Source organism: Gymnoscopelus braueri (genome assembly GCF_963280865.1).
Source record: "Gymnoscopelus braueri genome assembly, chromosome: 3".
NCBI classification, from domain to species: domain Eukaryota; kingdom Metazoa; phylum Chordata; class Actinopteri; order Myctophiformes; family Myctophidae; genus Gymnoscopelus; species Gymnoscopelus braueri.
In genome coordinates, this window is record NC_137612.1 from 53,193,214 (window position 1) to 53,219,475 (window position 26,262).

The 26,262-nt window shown below is 42.2% G+C and overlaps 1 protein-coding gene across 1 annotated transcript in view; it reads right to left on the reverse strand.

Moving 5' to 3' along the window:
* The window catches only part of slc25a26 (solute carrier family 25 member 26), a 108,756-nt gene extending 89,188 nt beyond the window's left edge, over nucleotides 1-19,568 (reverse strand). Inside the window, exons 1-3 of the mRNA XM_080420950.1 lie at nucleotides 19,442-19,568; nucleotides 17,240-17,396; nucleotides 11,852-11,973 (exon numbers count right to left, since the gene is read on the reverse strand). Of these exons, the coding sequence (XP_080277076.1) occupies nucleotides 11,852-11,973; nucleotides 17,240-17,396; nucleotides 19,442-19,474 (312 nt within the window). The 5' untranslated portion in view covers nucleotides 19,475-19,568. The remainder of the gene's footprint in view (nucleotides 1-11,851; nucleotides 11,974-17,239; nucleotides 17,397-19,441) is intronic.
* Between the last annotated feature and the right edge of the window lie 6,694 nt (nucleotides 19,569-26,262).

Consider the following 26,262-nt stretch of genomic DNA (forward strand, 5'->3'; position numbering starts at 1 on the left):
CTCTTGCTCTGAAAGCAATGGCAAGTGGGGGGGGGGGGGGGGGGGGGGGTCAGTGATATCGAGTCAGGGTGCTAAAAAAAGCTGAAAGGCCCTTGAAGGTTTGGATTAACCCATTGAGGCCGAGAACGCATCTGTGACGTTTTTAGATTTATTTGGCTATTCAAAAATAGAAGATCTACAAGCTCATAGCGCGGCACTCGCTATGAGCTTATAGATCTGCTATTTTTGAAAAATAGTGAACATTTTTGCAAATCTTTGAATATATATATATATATTAGTTATTTTTAAAGCGTACATTTTTTACTCAAATCTTTGCTTCGGGGGTATTTGTTTTACTTATGTTGCTATATATCAGTGGTTCTCAAACTGTTTCATGTCAAGGACCCTCAAAATTATATCTATGGCTGGCTGCAGATCCCCATCTGATTTTCTTTTGTTCCAGGGACCCCCAGAAGCAAAGATTTAAGATGGAAATGTATATTCAATGATTTGCACACATTTTCAGGACTTTTTTTTCTCCAAAAATAGCCAAAGAAATATCTAAAGTGACACAGATGCGTTCCCGGTCTTAATGGGTTAATATGGCTTTTATGGCTTGTGAAGGGATATAGAAGTGAGTGAGGTCTTGTTTTTTTTTTTTGTCCCTCGACTTTGCGCCATGTTTAGAGGGGCGGTTGTAAGCGGGAGGATCTGTCAGGATGACAGATGTCTGTCTCTTTGCCTAGTGCCTATAACCTACGTTGTCTCGGCCGTCTTTCCCAGTGTCTTCCTCGGCTTGCAAATCCGCGATAAAGTTTGTTGCCCGTCTTTCACGTCCCCTGCCGGCTGCCGCCATTCATCTTTATTTACAAGCTATGCGGAGTCGTCAAGCGGCCTTAACCCATTGAGACCGGGAACGCATCTGTGTCATTTTTTGGGGCTTTTAAAAAATAGCAGATATACAAAGCTCATAGATCTGCTATTTTTGAAAAATCTTGAAAATGTGTGCAAATCTTTGAATATATACATGTATATATACATTTTTAACTCAAATCTTTGCCTCTGGGGGTCCCTGGAACAAAATATTTTTAGATGGGGGGGTCCGCGGACAAATACATATAATTTTGGGGGTCCTTTAAATGAAAAATGTTGAGAACCACTGATATATAGCAACATAAGTAAAAAAATTAAAATAATAAAAATAATTTAGAAGACATTTGTAGAATCCCCCAGAAGCAAAGATTTGAGTAAAAAAAAATCGCTTTGAAACTATATAAACGATATATATATATTCGATATATATATATTCAGAAATAAAAAAATGACACACAATAAAGAGTTAATGAGAAGGCTGCCCGCCTGTGGTCGGGAGTTTGCACGCTTCCCCTTGGGCCCGCCGTTGTAAATCCAAATGAAGAACCGTGTTTTTAAATTTCCCAGGACTGGCCCCCGGTGAACAACATAAAAGGTAAGGGGCTGGGCGCTCAATCGTGGGCTTACTCCGGTACGGAATGGGAAATTAACGGAGACTCACGGCACATTATCGGCATGGCCCGGGAAATCAATCTGGGGCTAGTAAAGAGTCATTACCTCCCACTGTCCTGTCCTCCCTTCCCTTGGCCCATCGCTCTTTCCCAGCTCCTGGGCATTGAGCCACGGCGGTCAGTCAATCACTGTTGCATTATCATCAGACAGCACCACAGTGCAACAGGTGAAGGAACATGGCGGTGCGTGTGTGTGAGTGTGTTAGGGCTGGTGAATTAATATTCGAATAACGAATATTCCTCGAATATGGGGAAAATATGTATATTCAAAAATGAAAATTAAAGTTCGAATTTAAAAAAAACATTCTTTTATGTTTATTTGACAGGGACAATACAAAAAAGCAATGTATGAAGTTATAAAAACAAACAAAAGATATGTTTTATTGGATCCGAGCAATACATTGTTTTTGTACTGATTATCAGCCTGAAGCTGCGTGGAGCTTCAGACTGACATTGTCTGCAGTGTCCGCGATTACCAGGGGGAGGGGATTCAAATTTCCCTAAACCAATCACAAGAGATCCACGGATTCACCTACATCTGACGTCATCGCACAGCTTGTTTTAGCAGATATTCGCTGATTGGCTTGTCGTTAGACCACTCCCACCTCCGACTCTGATTTGACAGGTTTTTCTTCGATCGTGAAAAGCCATAGGCTCACATTATGACACCAGACCAAGAGGAGCAGTCCACTCAGAGAGTGGGCGGGGTCTATGGTCTGGAACCAGGCTACTTGTAGGGCTGTCACGATCATGACATTTTGCTCGACGATAAATTGTCACTCAAATAATTGAGATTTCATTGTGTTTCTGTCGTTGAACATTGGACCGTTATGAATTAAAAATGACATTTCCTTTTGGCTTGTATGTGACAAATAACATACGTATTTAATTACTTTATACTTTCAAAGAAAGATTAAAATCATGGAAATAGCAGATCTAAAAGCTTTTGAACAGGTGAAAATATATGAGCATTTGTAATGGAAATGATTATGACGATTATGCAAAGAAACGATTGCGATTAGGCGATTATGTAATAAGTGTGACAGGCCTATGCGCTCGCAGACACCACTCATTCTAATTAGAGTCATTTGGCTCTGAAATGTACTGCCATTTGACCACCGAGAGTATCTGCCAGTGTGTTTACAGAAGGAGAGCTTAGGCTCCACCATATGGTGAAGCTGCAGGCTAGACCGCTGACAGAAATGTCTAATTTGTTGGACGCGAACGTCTGAGCAGACTGTCCACCAGACAGTGTTATAAACTGGAGGCGATTATGTGACGGAATAATGCGAGTGCTCAAACAATAAGCAAATCGTGTACAATTTGGGCCTGTGGCCATGCCTTTGGCAAAGGAGTCTAATTGTTTTGCCGCTTTCAAAACATGGACGTGTTTCAACATGAGAGGTCCATATCAAGATTGGTTTTATCTATCCCAAGTAAATCACAGGAACTCCACACGTTATACTTGCTGCTGAACACGACCATGATGGCCCAGCAATGGCTGACCACAGGAAGTCAGAAGCCCATTTGGAAACCCCTAAAAATTCCCCACAGGAATATCTGTGAAATACCACAACCTCTCTATGGCAAAGGAACAGGTTTTTTTCTTTGAATATTCGAGAGGATCCGCCGATAGGCTGCACACAATCTTGAAAACAAAACCGGCAGGGAGGGACACTGCAATGTTGTCTTGGCAAAGCCTGAACAGAGTGTCTTTATAAGTCAAAAGTGTCAAAATGTAGCAAAGTATGGCAAAGCCAATTTCACCCCGACCCCGGCTTTGATCACAGAGCTGATTCTGAAGCCAGAAGGCACGGCGACGCCAAGAAAGTCGAGAAAGGACGGACGAGGACAAAAGTGGGATGGGAAAAAAAAGGCGAGGAGAAAAAGACGCGAAGAGACAGGAATACCGTACGTCTCGCAGTTCCAAACCAACGGCCGATAAATCACAAAGCGTGGCGTTGTTTGGGCCGATGCATGGATTATTCCTCCGTGCCAAGTTAAGTGGCTGCCAGTTTCACACACACCCCCCCTCCCTCCCATCTTGCCATGTCACCCTGTATTTGCCACAACATGCTCCCACAGATGGGTGGGGGTGGAGGGGAGGGTGGAGGGGTGGTTTACAGATGCGAGGGAGAAGCCCCCGCCGTCCTGGCCTTGACAAATGAGCTTTCAGGGCAGACGTCAGGCGAATGGGAATGAAGATAAATCTGATCTAATGGCTGGATAACAGCCGGCTAGAACCTGACAGACGCCATCAGCTTACACATTCTTTATGGGAGCGTCCCAATGGCCACAGACACACACACACACACACACAGAGAGACACACACACACACACACACGGATGCTGCCATCCAAAGGAGGCATTTCTCTTATCGTCTTCTTCTTACCTCTCTGGCTCCGCTGATTTTGTGACATCCGAGCGGTTTCTGTTTCTGGATTTGTCTTCGAGCGTTGCGACAAACAGCGATTAGCCAACAGACCCCCCCCCCCCCACCACCCCGCCACAAGCTGAAATGTGCTCATCATTGTGTTATCAATTAGCCTACAGTACAGTACATTAGTTTGGCGATCTGCCGGAGCAAAAAGTACATTTTGTGCACTGTGTATTTCTGTGTTTGACGTCTTGCCTCAAATCAAAGAAACTAAAAAATATAATAACATTGATTAACCCATTCAATCCGGGAATGCATCTGTGTCATTGAAAATTCATCTTGAAAATGTGTGCAAATATTTGAATATATATATTTTTAAGGGTTAGCGAACATTTGTGACTCAAATCTTTGCTTCTGGGGGGTCCCTGGAACAAAACATTTTGAAATGGGGTTCCGCGACCAAATACATATCTAAAAATGTTTTCTAAATCCTAACAGTATGTTGCTATATCAGTGGTGCTCCAACTTTTCCATGTCAAGGACCCTCAGAATGATGTACTTGCCGGACTAACCCCAGAAGCACAGATCGGAGTTAAAAATGTTTGCTTTAAAACATATATATTCAAAGATTTGCACAAATTCAAGTTTTTTCAACAAATAGCAGATCTACAAACTCATAGCGCGGCACTCAGTGCCGTGCTATGAGCTTGTAGATCTGCTATGTTTTAATAGCCAAAGAAATCTTAAAATGACACCCGGTCTTCCCGGTCTTAATGGGAAAAAAAAAACGTACATTTCTGCAATTATTTTAGTCATCAGATTAGTCAGGTATACACCTGCCCCTCCATGATCAGTTAACACATTGATTGCCAAGATATTAAACATAGTTTTCTATCCCCGTGCCGGCGTATAATTACCTAAATCCGATGATATTTGAAACTCTGTGGAACCGACATTGTGTAAAAAACAAAACACGAAAAAAGGTTCCTGTGATAGGCGGAAGGATCTGTGTATCCATGGGAACGACAAGTTTCCAACCGCGATCCGCCATTTTGGAGCTTTGGTTCCCTGAAAACGGGTGGTTTTCAATGAAATAAAAAGAAACTGAGTTACAGCCGTTTTTCTGAAAATCCCATCATTGGGGCGGGTGGAAGTGACGTTTTTTGGAATTATGTCACATCCCCATTTTTCTTCTCTGAGAGACAATCGATCATTCCAAAGCTGTGTTAGGTCGCCCCTTGTGGAATTTTCCCCCAAAAATGAAAGAACGCATACATTCGATCTAGGCAATCAAGTCAAAGCACGTGAGTGTTCTCTTCGCTAGAACGTCTCATCTTCATGTTTTGTGTGAGACGCGGGGGTGGAGTGGCGGCTTACTGTCAATCGGAAGGTTCCCAGTTTCGATCCCTGGCTACCTCTGGGGTTAGTGTCAAAGTGTCCTTGAGCAAGACGCAGGTCCTAACTGCTCCCAATGAGCAGGTTGGTGCCTTGCATGGTTTCCTCTGCCGTCAGGTGTGTGTGTATGGGTGAATGTTAATGCACATTGTAAAGCGCTTTGGATGAAGGCTCTACATAAATGCACCATTTGTATGAACCCTAGGCTACAACCCCCGTTGACATGAGCAAATAAAGGACTCTGGCCAAAAATGTGCATCTCACATGTTTAGTGCCAAGTGGAGTGCATCATCCATGATGGGAGGGAGTCTTGGCAGGGAGTAGCAGTTTCAAACTGGTTTTGTTGTTACAGTAACAGAGAGGGCACCGTTTAGCACTGTGAGGTGAGAGGGGCTGTAGACTAGAAACCCATCAATATATCATTGCTGTCGGGCAGAAACCTCTTATCTCCATATTTTTACTTTTTGTCTATTCGTCTTTTCGTAAATTGATGCCTTACTTGATCATACTACTGTGTCACACAAAAGTATAAAAAAGATCAGATATACAAGCAGGAAACGCGGTGCGAACCGACGCGTTTTGATCTTGTGGATTTGTCGATCTGTGGTGTCGGTGTTCATATTCCAGCATACTTTCTGGCCGTCCCGAAATAAATCTTCACTTCACCTCCGAACACAACTTCACTGCACTACGTCGACGACAAAAACGCCTCACGTTGTCGCCGCTCGTTCGTTATGTTACCGCCATCTCTGAGACGTCGTACAGTACACATTAAAAGAAAACGGGCGATTCGGTGGCAGAACCTGGGAGATGTCAGCCTGCAAGTCAAGAGGTGTACACAGTATTGTATGGTGTGGCTGTGCAGGAGCATCTATAAGAGGCTCTGTGTGTGTGTGTGTGTCTGTGTGTCCAGAACCAATTAGCGCAAAATTCTGTTATACACACACACAGAAGGCCACGGAGATACCTCCGCATTTATTTTCTTGCATATAATGTTTTATACTTTTGGAAATATTTCACTTCCATTTTATAATGTAAGTCAATGCGGCAGATGAGGCTGAAACCTTGCTTTGGATTCATTCATACAATAATAGATATTTCATAGATGACTGACGTCACAGGTTGGCCACATGAAGTCTGAGATCCACTACGGAGCCACGCCGTTCACATGCGGTTCCTGAGATCCACAGGATTCGATCATTTCAACCATGAATGTCTTTCGACCTGGTGTCCCTATTTTTGTTATTGTAGGCGAAAGTAAAAAATAAAAATAAAAATAAATCCACAATTTTCAAAACTTAAAGGGGTATTTCACTTTAAAAAAAACTTTGGGTCATTTTATCATCTACTAAGGCTTTTGTGAGTCCCCCAGACCGTTTTTAAGTTTCTTGATTCAGTATTTAGATATTTGATATTCATTTTATCAGACACGCCCCCTTCCTATACAAACCCATTATAACTTCCTAAATTTTTAACATGTTATATTCATCAAAAACACCCGTCCTTGGTTTTGGTGACTCACCCTGCCCTCCTAATACGCGAGGGGGCCGTGTTTTTTTGATAGCTTTTTTCATTTATTTTTTATATTATTTTTGGAAAATGAAAAAAAAAAAAATACAATAAAATAAATAAATAAAATAAGTGAAAAACTTGGTCAAAAAAATACGGCCCCCTCGCGTATTAGGAGGGCAGGGTGAGTCACCAAAACCAAGGACGGGTGTTTTTGATAAATCTAACATGGTTAAAATAGAGTTTGAAGTTATAATGGGTTTGTATAGGAAGGGGGCGTGTCTGATAAAATGAATATCAAATATCTAAATACTGAATCAAGCAACTTAAAAATGGTCTGGGGGGCTCACAAAAGCCCGAGTAGATGATAAAATGACCCAAAGTTTTTTTGAAAGTGAAAAATCCCTTTAAGTATAGCGCTTAGGTGGTTAACCCTTTTAACTCATTCAGACCGGGAACACATGTGTGTGTCATTTTTGGATTTCTTTGAGCTAGATCTGCTATTTTTGAAAAATCTTTCGCACATTTTGTGCGAATATTTAAATATATTTATTTTTTAAAGGGAACATTTGTAACTCGAATCTTTGCTTCGTGGGGAACCCTGGAACTAAATATTGAGATGGGGGTCCGTGGCGAAATACATATCATTGAAAAATGATAAATGAAAAAGTTTAAGCACCGCTGATATTATAGCAACATGAGTTTTTTTCAGAAAACTGTTAGGATTGAGAAGACATTTGTAGAATCCCCCAGAAGCAAATATTTGAGTTAAAAGTGATTTGCACAAATTGGCACGATTTTTCAAAAATAGCAGATCTACAAGCTCATAGCGCGCCCAAAGAAATCTAAAAATGACACAGAGATGCGTTCCTGGCCGTAATGTGTTAATCCGTGTCATTTTAGAAGTTTTTCAGAAAACTTAGGATTTCGAAGGCGTTTTTAGAATGGGCCTCAGAGGGTGAGAAGGACTCAGTGGTATGCGCCACAGTCTCAAGCCGGGAGGGAGTTCGATTTAGCTGCTAATGATGGCTGCACTGGTCAGGCAGCTTACCCGTTTCAGTTATAAAATACCCCACCTCATCCACCCCATGGATGGAGTAGTGTTGATTTCGTCGACTAAAACTATGACGAAAAATGTTCGTCGACTACCTTTTTTCACTGACGAAAACTAAATAAAAACTAAATAAAAACTAAGCTACGATGACTAAAACTAAGACTAAATATAATGACAATTTCGTCAGCAAATAAAAACTAGACTAAAATGTTAGTGAGGGTTTAGTGGAGAAGAGATCCAGTAGAACTAAGACAAGCTATTTTATGTTTGGTTGCTCTCGGGTGTTGCGCTATGAAAATAGCAGATCTACAAGCTCGCGTTGTGAGCTTGTAGATCGGCTATTTTCAGCATGCAACCAAGTGTAAAATCAGGCATTACAATGGCATCAAGGCACCGCCAAAATACATTTTTGTCGACTAAATCAACTGTAGATTTAGCCGACTATAATCTTATGATATTTAGTCGACTAAAACTAGACAAAAACTAAAACATTTCAGGTGACTAAAATATGACTAAAACTAAATGGATTTTTTTTCAAAAGACTATGACTAAAACTAAATCAAAATTTGCTGTCAAAATCAACACTGGGATGGAGCAGTCTGAAACAGAAATTCAGAAAGCGGTGAGAATATACCGTTATGGGATCCTTGTAGGCCCCACAGTCCACCGAGGCCGAACACGCAGCGAGGATAAACGGAGGGGAAAATGCGCCTTTGCCTCGCCGCGACTATTTCAAACTGCGTTAACAGGTAACGAGGAAAACGGATGATGTGTGGATGCCGATTGCATCACGGGTGCAGTTGGATGTTTAGGCCTTGTGTGCAACTGGGGGGGCAGTTCCGGGGTCAGCCTTTTATGGCTAAGCCCCGAAGATTACTGGTGCTTTGAACAAGACATAACCACCAGGCCCGGATGCAGTGGGATACCGGCTCTGCTCTCCTCAGCTCCGCTCGGACGATTTCTTTCCCTTTGATGTGCTCAAATCCCTGCGACAGCGTGAAAAAAAAGGGGGGGAAGCAAGCCGCCTCGACCTCTGTCTCACCTCTCTCACAGTTGAGTCATTCGAGAACCGCAGGTAGTTTATTGGGAGACGCCTATTTTTGCAGCTAGTGCTACAACGGGCGATTCTAATATATGTATTTCAAATGAGAAGGGAACAATAATGTTGTTGCTATAATATCAGTGGTTCTCAAACTTTTTTTTCATGTCAAGGACCACCCAAAATGATATGCATTTGTCCGCAGACCCCCCGTCTCAAAATATTTTGTTTTTCAAAAATAGCAGATCTACAAGCTCATAGCGCGGCACCAAGTGCCGCGCTATGAGCTTGTATATCTGCTATTTTTGAATAGCCAAAGAAATCTAAAATGACACGGATGCGTTCCCGGATTGAATGGGCTAAAAGTCAAAGCATGTGAGTGTTCTCTCATCTTCATAACGTCTCATCTTCGTTTTTTGTGTGAGATGGTCGCAGTCAGTCATTCGAGAACCCCAGGTAGTTATTGGGAGACGCCTATTTTTTGCAGCGGCAGCTACAAAGGGCGATTCTAATAATGCATTACAAATGAGAAGGGAACAATAATGCAAGATGAGACAAAACCATAGACTGTAAAAAATATGGACGAAGGGAACGGTGACGTCACCCATTGGTTTCTACAGACCGTATATGAAGCCGATTGTTCAGGAACGTGCAATCCGCCATCTTTAATATATACCATTGGGCACGTCGGAACTCAAACGCTATTGCTTGAGACCAGACATGTGACCAGGGAACCGGAAAACAATCCCCAAAGAATGCTATTGGTTGAGTAGCTTGTCAATCAAGAGGGGGGGGGGCAGGGAATGAATACTATTAAGTAGGTTGTCAATCAAATCATCCCGCCCCTCCTGGAGCATAGCCTACTTTATCGTCAATTTTAGAATAAATGGGACCATAATTTAGCAAAACGCATATCATGATGATTGAAAGGAGACTTTAAACTAGCGACTGGAAGCATATAGTATTTATGACAATTTTTATTAAGGTAAGAAAATCTAGTCTAAAGTTCGTCAAAAATCCATCCGCTTACAATGAGAGAATATTCTTTCTGACACCTGCAGGGGTAAAACAGCGCCATACAGGCCATTCATATGAACTGTCTCTCTTCCGTATCGGCCTCATTGTAAATATGTCAGGCTGGCCCCTTGGACAAAACACGAGTTCGAGTACAGTAGTACCCTCTGATCCCCTGTGGTCTGAAACGTGGAGACGTGGCGTGTCTCAAAAACACACAACGCACACCCACACAGGGGGGGGTGGCGGGCCATTTCATAAACATGGCAAAACATGTAAAAACGACCAATCCGAAAAGTCATGAATACTAAAAACCCACTATTTTTTTGCAGCCAGCCGAGGTGGTATAGCAGGAGGAGGGGGGGGGCATCCCTCCTTCCATCCATTTCTCCCCTCTCCCCGCTACCCAATCTCTCGTGCCAATGGGAACACCCATAGTCCCACGATGGTTTCGGATTCCTTGGGCTAACTGCAGGCAAGCAAGTGGGGAGAGGGGGGAGGGGGGGGGACCGGCTGAGGAAATTGTACCACTCCTCGTTTGCTTTCAAGTCCCAAAAATTCCGTGCACAAAATTGGTGGAGTCTGAGGGGGCCTGAGCTGGGAAAACAGCTAAGTCAATAGGCAGCAATGAATTCTTATTTACCCAGCTGGGAGGGAGGGAGGGAGGGAGGGAGGGGGGGATAATGGGACGAGACAGAAGAAGAAGAAGAAGGCCCCTGAAGTCACCCAGCTGGGACAGCAGAGGCCAATGGCCAAAACCACATTCTACTTCCTCCCTCCCTTCCTCCCTCCCTCTCTGTCTGATCGCTCCTCACATAGCGGTCTGCTGGATTCGCAGGGGCGATCACAGACCAACAAGACTACAAGTCTCTAAAAGCCCTGTTTCCCCTTCTGCTCAACGGCAAAGGAAGGGGCTTTTTTTTTGTTTTTTATCAAGTTCTATTACTGGCCAACAAGGAGAAGGGGTGGCAATAAGCTAGACTAATAGAGGCTCCACATACCGTAGAGGGCAGGGCTTAGCGACATCAGTGGGAAGCCTAATGCCACCTGCCGCCCTGACAGCTTTGTGTAAACTTAATGCACTCAAAAGTACCAAAAGTAAAAGTACTAAAATGTTTGAAAATATTGGGGAAAAAAATCAAATAGCCTAGGTATAAAATAAGGCTAAAGTGGTTAATGTGTGTTTTATAATGTAATCATTTATATCTGCAAAGTAACTAGTAACTAAAGTTTTCAAATAATTGTAGTGGAGTAAAAGTACAAGTATAGACAACTCGAAATATACTCCAGTAAAGTAAAAGTACCTCGAAATTGTACTTAAGCACAGTACTTGAGCAAATGTACTTAGTTACTTTACACCACTGCTGGGGGAGCTAAAATGTCTATAGAAATGTTGACCTGGACGGTGGCACTAGACTAGACATTTTTATAGACAACCTTTTTCCTGCCAGGGCACACCTTTCATAGCCAAAATATCCCAGGGCACACCTGGGATATTTATATATACGGTGTGTATATATATATATATTTTTTTACAGCAACATTACAGCAGTGGCCATTTTTTTGCTATCGCCCGTGGAATAAGGCTAGTTTTCACCCAAAAAAAAGAAGAAATCCGAGCTAGATGTGTTTTTCATAGGAGTTTTTTTTAAAAAGACGTAAACATACGTCCTTGGCAGGCAATGTGTTAATCTGTAATTTTGTGTCCAGCACCAGCAACGAACTGGATGTGCGCCACCCACTTGTTTTTGCACTAGATAAAACGATACGACCATATTATGGTATAAAGGGAAAAAAATGAACAAATTGAAGAATGAACAATAGAAGAGTTAAAATCCACCAGGAGGTGGAGGTAGAGTAAGATAGAGAGAGAGAGCGAGGGGTCAGGGAGAGAGAGAGAGAGAGAGAGAGAGGTCAGGGAAAAAGATTTGGGCCTTACGGTTTCTCCCAGGGAGGCGGCCAGCATGTGAGTGACAGGTGCCATGTGGGGCGCGGCCAACGGGCCGCCGGCGCCTCCGAGCAGGGACTTGGTGCAGTCGTAGGTGACGAAGAACGCAGCGGCTGAAACCAAGCAGAACCGCGGCCGTTAAAGGCCCATTAGTCAACCTGCATACAGCAATTAATATCTCTCACTAGCACTGACAGGGGAGACGCAGAGGAGGTGAGTGACTGTGAAAGAGAGTGAGAGTGTGTGTGTGTGTGTGTGTGTGTGTGTGTGTGTGTGTGTGTGTGTGTGTGTGTGTGTGTGTGTGTGTGTGTGTGTGTGTGTGTGTGTGTGTGTGTAAAAGTTGCGCATGTCTCACACAGAGAGAAAGTCCTGACTCTCCAGCAAGTATAAAACAAAAGGAATGAAGCAGAAAACGTTGAATTCATTAGCAAACTGCAGCAAAAGCCTGTTACTCCATTCAATGACTGGGGTATTTAAGCTCAACCTTTCTCTGACTCGCTTTGATATACAGTTATTATACTGTATATCGGACACACAAATTAAGAGGCGAGATCATTTCTCTTGTATGACATTGATCCTGTGGCATATTAGCGATCATCAAATATAGATACACACCTTTCAGAGTACAGTATTACTATGATAACTGCACTCTCGCATTGTTTCAAGTCTTTTTTTCCCCCCATTCTAGCTAAAAGTGATTCCCTTTAAAAGAAAACATAACAAAATTCAAGTTATCCCAATTTTCTCAGACTAAATCTATCGACATGAACATGCCTGTCAAAAAGCTAGCGACAGAAAAGCCATTGGATGATCTAATAATATACATCGTCTCTGTCGGGTGGAAAGCTCATATGTCCAAAAAAGCAACTTTTCAGGATTTTAATTCAAAAGCATCAAAAGTAGCAGATCTACAAGCTCGAAACGCGGCGCGAGCTTGCAGATCTGCTACTTTTGATGCTTTTGTGTGACGCTGTAGTGTGATCAAGTAGGGCGTTAATTTACGAAAAAACACAAAAAGTTAGAATACGGAGATGAGAGGTTTCTGCCAGACTCTGCCCAGAGTCACCCCATAAATAATGAATAGGACAGCAGCAGCTCTGTGGACACAATGACAGTCCTCAGGAGGATTTACGACTCTGGCTCATTTTCCACTTTGAAAATGTTCACACTACAATGACTTTTTAAGTTTAAGGAATAAAAACAATTACAGACTGCATTACAGTCAGTCTCTAAGTTTCTTATTAATGGCTTGTGACTGTTGGCACTGCAGTGAAACTAAACACACTAGTGTAGTATGCTATGCAGCTAAATCCCCAAAATGCTAGAAAAGTGCAGATCCCCTCCAGACCGGGTTGCCTACCCAGGGCTGTGTCAGTCGCGGGGTGCAGCCGTCAAGACACGAGGAAGCTGCGGGGGGGAAATAGAGTTTGTACGACAGACGGTGCAACTTTCCGCGCTAGTTGTGGTCCCTGTGGGCTGAAGAGAAAGCACTTGTGGAGGTGGGCTCTATAGTATTTTCCATGTATATGTCCTGATGAAGATCTGATTGATCGAAACGTTAACAGCGCAATAAAAAATACAGACAAATTTCAGCATTACCAGTGTGCAGATTTTCTCTTGGGCTCTATAGTAGCCTCTCAACATGCGATTCCAGGTCGAGGACGACTGGATGTTGTCTTCAAGATATGTTAAATGTGGTATACTCCATGAGTTTTCTTAACACATTGAATGCCAAAAACGGTCTGGACCGTTTTTGAGGGTCCAAACGAGAAGTGCCGAAAACGGTCCGGACCGTTTTTGACCCAATTCTATTTTTATACGAGTGGCCCACGTGGGGCGCTAAAACGAAACTTTGACATCACCCAAGGAGTTTCTGAGAAGAAGAGGCTGGATGTGGCTCCATGTCAAAAATCCTTCCGGTCGGCGTTTTCAATGTTATCTCCTTGACTAAAAGCTTAATATCTCCATTTCTTTTTAACGTGGTGGAAACGAGCCGTTTTCGATCGGCGATCACGCTGCAATGGAGGGTCGCGTTGGAAATATTATTGTTCCAGGCGTTAGTCGGGACCCTCCGCCGTCTCGCACGCACGCTTTGTTTACATGCACTTCCGCGTCTGGGCTTCTCACAGCACGAAACGTATAACGCAAGTGGATGGAAGAAATGCAGGCACTCAACGTATAATATTTTAATAAACCTCTGGCACCCAATGTGTTAACACATTGATTGCCTAGATCGAGTTAACTCGTTTTTAGAATCCGTCGCTTGATTGCCTAGATCGAGTTAACTCGTTTTAGGAAAAAAAAAAAAATTCAATTTTTATTTTTTATTTTATTTTTTTATTTGACCCAAAGACCAAGGAGATATGATTTGTCGAAGATCTAGAATCCCATCCACTTCCTTGTTAACTTAAAACTTAAACATTTTGTATCTCAGCTCCTGAGTACTTTTTTTTTTCAATGTAAAAACCCTGGCATGAAAATGCAAAAAATCTGAAATAATTCTGGCAATCAATGTGTTAAATGTTTGTTCTTTGGTAATAATAATCCGTTCGAAATGTCTGTGCACTGCGCCCTAGGTGCACTGACCGACCCTACTCAGAGGCCATGTCATCCAGTACGTTTGATTCCGAACACTGATGAAAACGACAACGGTGGAAGAAGTAAATCGCTAAATAATACCTACTAGACAAAGCTAAATGAGGCGAGACGAGTTAGACGAGGTGAGTGTTACTGCCAGTAAACTGTTCATTATTATCTGAAAGCGGTCCGGACCGTTTTTGACCCAATTCTATTTTTATACGAGTGGCCCACGTGGGGCGCTAAAACGAAACTTTGACATCACCCAAGGAGTTTCTGAGAAGAAGAGGCTGGATGTGGCTCCATGTCAAAAATCCTTCCGGTCGGCGTTTTCAATGTTATCTCCTTGACTAAAAGCTTAATATCTCCATTTCTTTTTAACGTGGTGGAAACGAGCCGTTTTCGATCGGCGATCACGCTGCAATGGAGGGTCGCGTTGGAAATATTATTGTTCCAGGCGTTAGTCGGGACCCTCCGCCGTCTCGCACGCACGCTTTGTTTACATGCACTTCCGCGTCTGGGCTTCTCACAGCACGAAACGTATAACGCAAGTGGATGGAAGAAATGCAGGCACTCAACGTATAATATTTTAATAAACCTCTGGCACCCAATGTGTTAACACATTGATTGCCTAGATCGAGTTAACTCGTTTTTAGAATCCGTCGCTTGATTGCCTAGATCGAGTTAACTCGTTTTTAGGAAGAAAAAAAAAATTCAATTTTTATTTTTTATTTAATTTTTTTATTTGACCCAAAGACCAAGGAGATATGATTTGTCGAAGATCTAGAATCCCATCCACTTCCTTGTTAACTTAAAACTTAAACATTTTGTATCTCAGCTCCTGAGTACTTTTTTTTTTCAATGTAAAAACCCTGGCATGAAAATGCAAAAAATCTGAAATAATTCTGGCAATCAATGTGTTAAATGTTTGTTCTTTGGTAATAATAATCCGTTCGAAATGTCTGTGCACTGCGCCCTAGGTGCACTGACCGACCCTACTCAGAGGCCATGTCATCCAGTACGTTTGATTCCGAACACTGATGAAAACGACAACGGTGGAAGAAGTAAATCGCTAAATAATACCTACTAGACAAAGCTAAATGAGGCGAGACGAGTTAGACGAGGTGAGTGTTACTGCCAGTAAACTGTTCATTATTATCTGAAAGCAGTGAGGGACAATACAGAGGGCAAGCACAGAGGCAGGGAGCAGCAATACATTCCACCCTCCAAGGTGTGTTGCTTTTACTGACCAGAGATCACGTGACGTGACCAGAAGAAAAAAATGATCGTCTGCTGCCATGTTAAAGGATTTACAAAAGTATTTTTTTATCGGATTTATGTTGTTTTCTAAGTGTTTTTCAAAAAACAAGCCAAATTCAAACGGCCATAGCTCTGGAATGGAGCATCGCGGCGAGCAATTTTCTTTTGTCCCCGACACTACGGGACCCCTGTGTGTCCGACACGGTCGAGGCAGAAGGCCGCCACCCTAGAGCCTAGGGTCTGCCTGACGTTTCTTCCAGTTAAGAGGGAGTTTTTCGTTGCCACTGTCGCAAAATTGCTTGCTCAGGGTGGGATGTCGGGTCTTTTCTCTACATGTAAAGTGTCTTGAGACAACTTGTTGTGATTTGACACTTTAATAAAATTAAATTGAATTGAATTGTGTCCGCGAGGATCGGGTTCAAAGAGAATATTCCATGTTTTTTCAAAGGTACAGTAAAATCGCCGTTTTCGCTGGCAAGGGTACAGTAGACGGATTAATTAATGTTGCGCTAATGCTATGACGAAATAAACCCATAAAATGTAACAATGTGTACGTTCCGTAGTGAAATTCCAATGGTGAAAGCTGTGTTGTTTCACCCAGTGAAGGAATGGCGGATTCGGCCACGCCCCGAAATACCCGTATGTGTGTCTCAAAGAATATGTCTCAATATTTGGGAAAGGTTTCAGACCAATTTGATGACATCATACATACATCATAGATCAGTGGTTCTCAAAGTGGGGTCCGGGGACTCCTCTGGGGGGAATAGCATCAAAATCATTTTAACCACTTCAACCACAAGGCCACTGAGCTGGTAAATGGATAGTGTCCGCCCTGAGACTGGGAGGTCGGAGTTCGATCCCCGGCCGGGCCAGACCAAAGACTAAAAACAAAAAACAAAAGGGACCCAATGCCAGCCTGCTTGGCACTCAGCATCAAGGCTTGGATTGGGGGTAAGTCCCTGTGACATACTAGCATCATGTCCAGGGGATGTGCTTGTAAATCAAGCCGCCTCACGCTATGGAAACGGGAGCTAAGCTCCTCCAGCCCTATGGGCCTCAGGGCTCGGCAAGGCTTACATGTTGGCATTTATATGTTGGCTATTCAAAAATAGCAGATACAAGTTCACAACATGTCAGTTCATGCCGCAAGCTTGTCATCTGCTATTTTTTATTCATTTTTAAACATATGTTTAAAAAGCTGGTGAGGGGAGTGTAGCGCCCAGGATCACTTAGAAAATTGGCACCGGGTGAAAAATAAGGGTTACAAAATCGCGGGATAAAAAATTATGAGAGTAAAAAGATATATATATTATTATATTATCGAACATGTTTAGTTTTTTTACATGAATCGTCGCTTCTGAGGATCCCTGGCACAAAATCTTTTTGAGATGGGGTAGGGGGGGTCCGCGGCCAAATAATTATCATTTTGGGGGTCCCTGACATGAACAAGTTTAAGAATCACTGTACGTACAGTACATAGATTAGAATTAGAGTTGACCCCATCTTGCTACCTTAGCATAGTGTGTATAAAGAGTGCCTCACCATTAGGGAAGGAGCCTATGGCAGCAGATGGGACACCGGCATAGATTCCCCTGAAGCCTCCGGCGCTCTGGAAGCCCTGCTGGCTCTGTAGTCTGGTCTTAATGGTGTCCAGTGGGAACAGGGTCAGGTCTACACACATGCCCGCACAGCCCCCTGCCTGGGACATGGAACATCATCACACGGAATGGTTATCATCATCATCATCAATTTCACCTATTAATTGATTAAACCGATTCAAAAAAATGTCTTCCAAATCCTATAACAGTTTTCTGGAAAAACCTATGTTGCTGTGTTAGCGGTGCTCAAACATTTTCATGTCAAAGGACCCCCACAATGTATTTGGCCGCGGATCTCAAAATATAATTTTTAAGGGACACCCCAGAAGCATAAGATTTTAGTTAAAAAGGTTTGCTCTAAAATATATATATTCAAAGATGTGTCACAAATGTAAGACTTTTCCAAAATCGCAGATCTACAAGCTCATAGCGCGGCACAAAGTGACACGCTATGATCTTGTATATCTGCTATTTTTGAATAGCCAATGTGCTACTGTATAGCTAAAATCTAAAATGACAGATGCTTTACCGGTTTTAATGGGTTAACTCAAGACCATATTCACATGGTATGGAGCGCAGATTCACAAATAGACAGTATATAGTATACAATACATAACAATATTCGTACAGACGTAGCAAAAGGCATGGCATGCATTATTTGAGTTATAACAGAGGTAGAACGTTTTTCAGAAAAGCACCCAATTTACAAGTAACTTTTGGCTTATCAGATTGCAGTAATAAAATTAATTTCAACATAGATGGGTGAGATAAATAGTACTTTGGTTATATATATATATATATATATATATATATATATATATATATATATATATAATATATACACACAGCTATACAAGCTCATAGCGCCGCACAAGCTTGTAGATCTGCTATTTCTGAGAAATAGTGAACATTTATGCAAATCTTTGCTTCTGGGGGTCCCTGGAACAACATATTTTGAGATGGGGGTCGGCGGCCAAATACATATAATTTTGGAGGTCTTTGACATGAAAGAGTCTGTGAACCACTGATATAGCAACATGATCTGATATAGAAAACTGTTAGGATTTGGAAGGCATTTGTAGAAGGCATTTGTAGAATCGCCCTCAGGGTCTTAATGGGTTAAGTGGTTTAAGTCAGTCTGGAACTCATGGATTTACTTATCTCCTGTAGCTTTCTGGTTTACAGCACATTCACCACAAGCTCAGTATCTGAAACACTGGAGGTACTGTTTACAATCAGAATCGGATGGCATTCTATTCTCACGGACTAAATCCCAGTCCTAACGCTCATGACTTAATGTCTAACCTCATCTTTACTTCCCAGGGTCCCTCTCAAGCTATGGCCATTATATGGTAACTGTGGTACTGTACATTATGCATACACATATAACACAGTTACAACGTGTAACATTAGGTGTAGAGACTAGAGATTCTTTATTAGGAATAACCCTTAAGAGATGTAGCATCTCGAGGTGGTCCTATTAGAACAATAATAAAACAGATACACATTGAGACAAAACATTGAACAACAGAGATTGAGAAATAATAAAGCGATCGGTGATAGCATACAGCACGGCTAGCTGTAGTATACAACCCTCGTAGACGTATTTATGACGTCAGAATCATAAATACGTCTACGAGGGTTGTATACTACAGCTACAGCAAAGCAGTGGTTCTCAACCAGTGGTCCAGGGACCACCAGTGGTCCTTGGGGGGGGGGGGGGGGGGGGTACCAGGGGGTCCCTAGCGAAATTAGTTAACATATCGTCACAATCATTTTAACCACTTAGCGTTGGCTATTCAAAAATAGCAGATCTACAAGCTCATCGCGCTATGAGCTTGTAGATCTGCTATTTTTGAAAAATCTTGAAACTCTGTGCATATCTTTGAATATATGTATTTTTTTAAAGCAAACATTTTTAACTCAAATCTTTGCTTTTGGGGGTCCCAGGCACAAAACATTTTCAGATGGGGGTCCGCAGACAAATGTATATCAATTTAGGGGTCCTAGGCATGAAAAAGGTTGAAAACCACTGCAGTAACAGTACAGTATTAGGTGTGCAAAACGACACAGCAGACAATAACACTACAGTTAAAGCAGCTGAACTAATAGCTAATTAGCATTAAAGGTAAATATGCAACGTTACCAGCAGAGAGGCAAAGAACTCCTGTCTCTCCATGTTGTGTTAATGTGTTAAAGTGTGTCTGTCAGGCTGAATGGAGCATGTTGACACTGTAGAGGCAGATCAAAACATGCTGCTCAAGGACGCCGCCATCTTTACTCACACAGACGCTTCCGCAGTGTGGTCACGTGATCGCATCATAGGAGCGCATGCATGCAACGTGATTGGCTGGTTTCTCAGAGTCGGCAGGCAGGCTAGTGCAGTGGTGCCCAGCCTGTGGGTCGGGACCCCCAGGGGGTCCCCACATCATTTTGGGGGGGTCCCCAGATGCCAGTGAAGTGAAGGGACCTTTTTTAATACCTCAACAAATAAAGAAAGAAAAGAGAAGAGAGCATTACTGCGTCAATTCGTCAAAAGCAGTGGTGGAAAAAGTACTCAAATGTTTTACTTAAGTAAAAGTATCAATACTGTATACTACAATGTAGAAGTACAGCAGGGGCATATTATTCACCTGTATGAGGACTACAATGTGTACAGTGTTACATATTCGCATTAATACAAATCTTTTTTTAAAATAAAAAACCTGCCTAATGATGATGTCACTGGTAGGCGGGTTTCTGAAGTGTCCACAGCCCTCCTATGAGACACAGACCAAGTAGATCTTTAGAAAAAACATTTTATCATGAGTGAGGACCAATTAAGTTAGGTTGAAAACGGGTGACATCATCCTTTAAGTAGCAACAATGTAGAAATAAAAGTATAAAAGTCCTGTATTCAAAATGTTACTCGAGTAAGAGTAGCCTACAAAAGTATTGGCATCAAAATATACTCAATGTACCAAAAGTTAAAGAAAAAGTACTAAGTATGCAAAATATCCCATTTCACAGGTTTTTACAAGTTTTACAAATTTGTCAAAATCTTTCTCTAAAATAGTATATTAGTATATGTTATACTTATTATTATAAGTATAAAATAGGGCTTAATTGGGTAATGTATGTTTTGTAATAATAATAATCCAAATCTACAAAGTAACTACTCAAATAATTGTAGTGGAGTAAAAAAAAATAATTACAATATTTGCCTCTGAGATAGTGGAGTAGAAGTATAATGCACAGAAAAATGTAAATACTCAAGCAAAGTGAAAGTACCTAAAAATGTTACTTTAAGCACAGCCTTACTTGGTTACTTTCCACCAACGATGGCGGTGCTCAGGTGAGTGGTGTGTTCCTTTGCTGTGGCCCAGGAGCTGGGTTATTTATGGGCTCCTGTCAGCCCGGGCAGAGCCTCCTATTAAGAGGGGAGCGGTAGACAGGCCACCACCTCTTTACTCAGCACCAGACCCAATGATGTCTGGGCTGAGTGCGCCCACTTTGAGGCCCGGCGCCCGCCATCCATCTTGTTGAAGCGTGTCTCGGAGGGATCCCATTGGACGCGGGGCCCCAGCTGTGGCAGGGCTGGGGCCGCTATGTCTGTGTGCTGTTCTGGAGCCGTAATTGGCCCCGGGGACAGCATCAGGCGGACTGGTAACAGTCAGCTCTCTTCTCCTGATGTCCTCCTGATGGTTCGATCTTCTTCATCCAACACAGTCGCTTCATCACATACTGCCAGTGGTGGAAAAAGTACCCACATGTTTTAGTTAAGTAAAAATATCAATACTGCAATGTAGTCCGGAATTCAAAATTTACTTGAGTAGTACAAAAGTACAAAAGTATTGGTATCAAAATGTATCAAAATGTATCAAAAAGTACCAAAAGTAAAAGTAGTAAAATGTTTGAAAATAGCCGATCTACAAGCTCACAACGCGTCGCGATGCGACGCGTTGTGAGCTTGTAGATCTGCTATTTTCAAATAGCCCAGGTATAAAATATGGCTAAAGTGGTTAATGTTTTATAATGTTATCATTTATATCTGCAAAGTAACTAGTAACTAAAGTTTTCAAATAATTGTAGTGGAGTAAAAGTATAATATTTGCCTATGAGATGTAGTGGAGTAGAAGTAAAAGTATAGGCAACTGGATATACTCCAGTAAAGTAAAAGTAGCTCAACATTGTACTTAAGTACAGTACTTGAGTAAATGTACTTAGTTACTTCACACCACTGCATACTGCACTGTAAAAAGAAAAGAAAAAAGCGTAGTGCTCATTTAACTCGGAAAGTGGAAGAATCCGGATCCGGACATTTTTTACGTAATAATAATACCTGGAATTTATATAGTGCTTCTCTAAGTACTCAAAGTCGCTTTACATGTGTGTGGGGGGGCCAGGGGGAGAGGACGAAAAAAATGAGAACCACAAAAAAAAAACTAAGATAAGCAAGTACGATAAGAATTAAAAGAAATTAAACAATAAAAACAAGAGTTGAAACAAAGTCAACTCAGAAAGGCAATTCTAAACAGGTGAGTTTTCAGGGCGGTTTTGAAGGAAGGGAGGGAGGGGGCGTCTCTCTCTGATATGTTTGGGGAGTGCATTCCAGAGTTAGGTGGTAGCCACTAACCTCTTGTCACTAGGCTTTCCACCGCGGAGGAAAAAGCAGCCACAGAAAAAGCCCTGTCACCCCAGGTTCGTAGCCTGGTCTTGGGGACCTCCAGGAGGCCAGCATTACTGGACCTGGTGAGAGTTCAATGAATGAACACTCCGGATTTGACTGTGTGGAACATGGAAAAACAAACACTTCTCTCCTTGAAAAGCAAAGCGTAGTGGAGATTTTGTTATTTCACTGCTGCAATCACTTTCTATTCTAATTCTAGTAATCAGAGCCAGACCAGCCTCCTCACCCATCAAGTGGAAAAATGATAACGTCACTGTCATAGACTATAGGCAGAATTTCAGAAAATGTGTTTATTTAAAGTGCTGAAGAAGGCAAATTGTGTTAATTTATGACACACATGAGTTCAAGGGGTATTAAGGGGTGCTGAATCCAAATCTGCTGTATATCCAGCAAAAAAAATTGTGCTAATGCCTCAAAATGTTCTATATAAAGACGGAGGCCACCACTATGCTGAAATATATTTAAAAATATATATTTTTGACTAAAAAGCTTTTTTTTATCCCATGATTTTGTCCGTTTCACCAACCCCACCTAGGGTATGGGCATTGATGACGCAGAGGAGAGAACACGCCCCCAGCACTCACAGCTTACCTGGTTACTGGTTGCGACAGCTCTACCGATTGTGCCACCATGCCCCCTTAACAAGATAGAAATTCTTGATTAGGAATAACCACTTGATGAGATGCTACATCTCAAGGGGTTATTCCTAATCAAGAATTTCAATCATCATATACTGTATGATAACCTTAAAAAGCTACATTCAATCAAGTTTCAGTAGGCCTATATCTCAGTATATGGGGAATCCAATGCCATATTCTGATTTGAGATCAAATGTGAGGAAACTGCTTGAAACTCATATAGTGAAAATTGTCATTTATAGTCAGGGTTATTACAAAAAACTTGAAAACAAAATGTCTTCAGCAATGTGTTTGTAAAGGTGTCTAGTAACACACAAAAAAACTGCTGCTGAAAGTTGGGGTACCCGCAACTTAACGTGTGAAAAATTGAAAATGTTTAATTCTGCCTTAAGTAGCTTGTGTGGGGTCAAACTAGGGTTTTGCAAGCACTTGTTTTGCACCAATAGCACTCCTTGGCAGAAAAAACGACCACACACACTTTTCCCTCTCGTCACAAACCCATTTCTTGTGTGAAAGTATACAGTAAATTGCTGGGTGCATGTAACTTAAAACATAGCTTTATTTGTTTATTTCAATCTCTCAAATACTACGAGATACTGCTCCACAATGTCAAATTCCTAGGAGGAGTAGGGGCCTGGTACCTCAGAGCAGTATAGAGACACACGGGGACTACAAATTTCACGCCCACTTTTGAGACAGCGCCGCTACTCGAGGTCCGTTAGAACGATGAACAGCAGCTGCCAATGCATTCCCTATGAGAGGATATGAGAGTTAGCCTACTTTTAACATTATCCTGCATTAACTGAAGACGATATTGATTTAAATAAAAATATGTTTCCAAATGTATGGAGTGTCTTTGTCAACATATCTTCTTGTTTTCTTAATAGTTGATGTGTTTCACATTTAATTTGCCACTTTAACGAGTTACCCATAATGCTAACACAGCAGAGGGTAGACAGCAGACTGGCATTTCAGTGACATCACTGTCTTTACGAGTGCCGAGCGCCGACCAGTGGCGTACCCACTGTAGAGGCAGGAGAGGCGGTCGCCTGCCCAACTAAGATCTCGCCTCCCCTAAAAAATAAAAAAAAAACGAAAATGTGTCATTGCGTGCTTAATGTCCTCAAAGTCACGCATCCAACAAGCTTTGAACTGAGCAGATTGGACCCTCTGTTCCAGAGATAATGACCAAAACCTATTGAAAACGGCCACTTTCGCCAGTTTTCTGGGTATTGAAAACCTCAAGGGATGCGTCCGTGACGTATATACCATGCGATCACTTAAACTCTAGATCTCCGATGCTAGCGATTTTGACATACTGATGGAGTATATTATAGTATGTTGTGGGTAGTATATCGAGATGAAAGATATGGGACATTAAAAAGCACAAATTAAACAAATGGCACAGATTATTAGAACACAAAAGAAATCGCTACAGCCTCAGTAGTTAACCAGTGAAATGACGGTATTTTACAATGCCTCTCATAGAGATTGCATTGAGAGCTGCAGTTCATCGTTCTAACGGACCCCGAGTGTCAAAAGTGGGCGTGGATTTGTAGGCCTTCCGCTTCCGGCCGTGTGTCTCTATGGTTCTCAACCTCGGGGTCACGACCCCCTGAGGGAGACATTTTCATATGACAACAGCGAATGGTTAATCTATGTAAGGAATTAACAACAATACATGAAACGGTGGCTCTCAGCAGCCTATGGATGGTGGATGGAACGGTGTGATGGATGCATCTTGCTGTTACTAAGATCCATAAAAAATATCACACCCAACACCCCACAAGTATTGTCGACTTCGACCCGCAAGTGAGAAACTCAAAGTGCGCACGTTGAGGCACAGCTGTTTACAAAGCCCCAACATGTCTGAGGTTCTGACGCACGAAAGCTTAACTCCAGTGAATACGAAGATGTATTACACCAAACATCCAAATCAGTGGAGTTTTTCAACAGAAGAGACTGAACAGAAAGGGCCAACGTCGGTCCACTGGCCACTGTCAAGTGTAATAATACTCCTCTTATCAAAACCCCCATTTGAGAAAATGATGACTAAAGCCATAAGGATGAACTAATATAGCTATCTTATTTAGCTTAGGAATCTCAGTCGGTATGTGTGCATGGAGGTTCAGTGTGTTTGTGTGTTAGATTGGTGAGTCGTGAAGGAGGGGGGGGGGGGTCGTGAGCCATGGCCAAAAAGTTGAGAACCATTGCCTGAGAGGCGAGGAGTCAGAGCTGGTGTAGAGGTCAGTGAAAGGGTCGGTGCGGGAGTGTAGCAGGGCTGGGGTGGCCCTCAGGTGGGCAGAGCGGGGTCTGGGTGTGTGGGGGGGGGATGTCTAAGAGAGGGGCTGGAAGTCCAGGAAGTCCTGGGCTGTCCCTCTCTCCCCTCTACGGATTTGAAAAGCTCCAGACTCGGGGACTGAGCCATGGGCCATCAGGTGTGTGGGGAAGATGGGCTACTCAGTGGGGATACAGTGGAGAGACATGGCCCCTTATGGGCCTGGAGAGGGTGTGGGGTTCACTGTAGAGAACCTTCCATGTATGCTTGAGTGTCTAGGCAGGGATGGTACTGTAGAGAGTGTGGCTGGGATAGGCTTTACCTTTGATTGTTGCGAAAGTCAACAAGCTTTTTAACGGCAACCTAGCCCTGGTCCATAGCGTTAGAAGGAGTTCTCCTTAACGCTATGGTACTTTCGATTCTTATTTCTGTCCCGTCGCACCGCGGTAGCGCAGCCTCTCGTCTGTAGTGGGAAAAAAAAAAACGCTTTTGCTACTCACCAAAACAAAGACGGTTTTATGGAGTTGAAAGCCTACTCTACTTAGTGGAAACACTCTGAGCCCCCCACCTCACGTCTAAAGATACACTTTTTGGCCAGAAAAGAAAATATTTCACCGGAAGGAAGAATCTGGTCAATAGAAAAATTCCATTGACCTGATCTGTAGAGGGCGCAGCGGAGTAACCAAATTTTTTTTTTTTCCTTCCGGGGAAATATTTTCCTTTCTGGCCAAAAAGTGTATTTTAGACGTGAGGTGGGGGGCTCAGAGTGTTCCCACTTAGTAGAGAAGGCTTTCAACTCCATAAAACCATCTTTGTTTTGGTGAGTAGCAAAAGTGTATTTTTTATTAGAAAGAATCGAAAGTACCATAGTGTTAAAGGGCAAGACCACTTTGGTAGAGGTTTGGGTTGTGTAGTTACCTTGCCATGATGTAACTCCAAAGGTGGACAAGAAATCAAAAATAATTGCTCCATTGATTAGAAATTGATAATTCAAAATATGCTCCTCATTGACTTACATTGTACGGTAAAACAGCTCTCAAAGTCAATCTTTTAGCACATAAACAAACACAAACAAAGTTGATTCAGACAATATAGAACATCACCAAACCCAGTACTGTTTGTTTTTTTAATAACATTTTTTACTTGATTTTGCTATTTTTATTAAGAAGAAAACCCGGACTGGATCCGTGGATCCGGATCCGGATCTTCAAATAGTAAAATCAGCAGGAAGTTGACATTTTTATTAAAAAAATAAACAGTACTGGGTTTGGTGATGTTCTATATTGTCTGAATTAGCTTTGATTGTGTTAGTTTACGTGCTAAAATAGTGACTTTGAGAGCTGTTTTACCGTACAATGTAAGTCAATGAGGAGCATATTTTG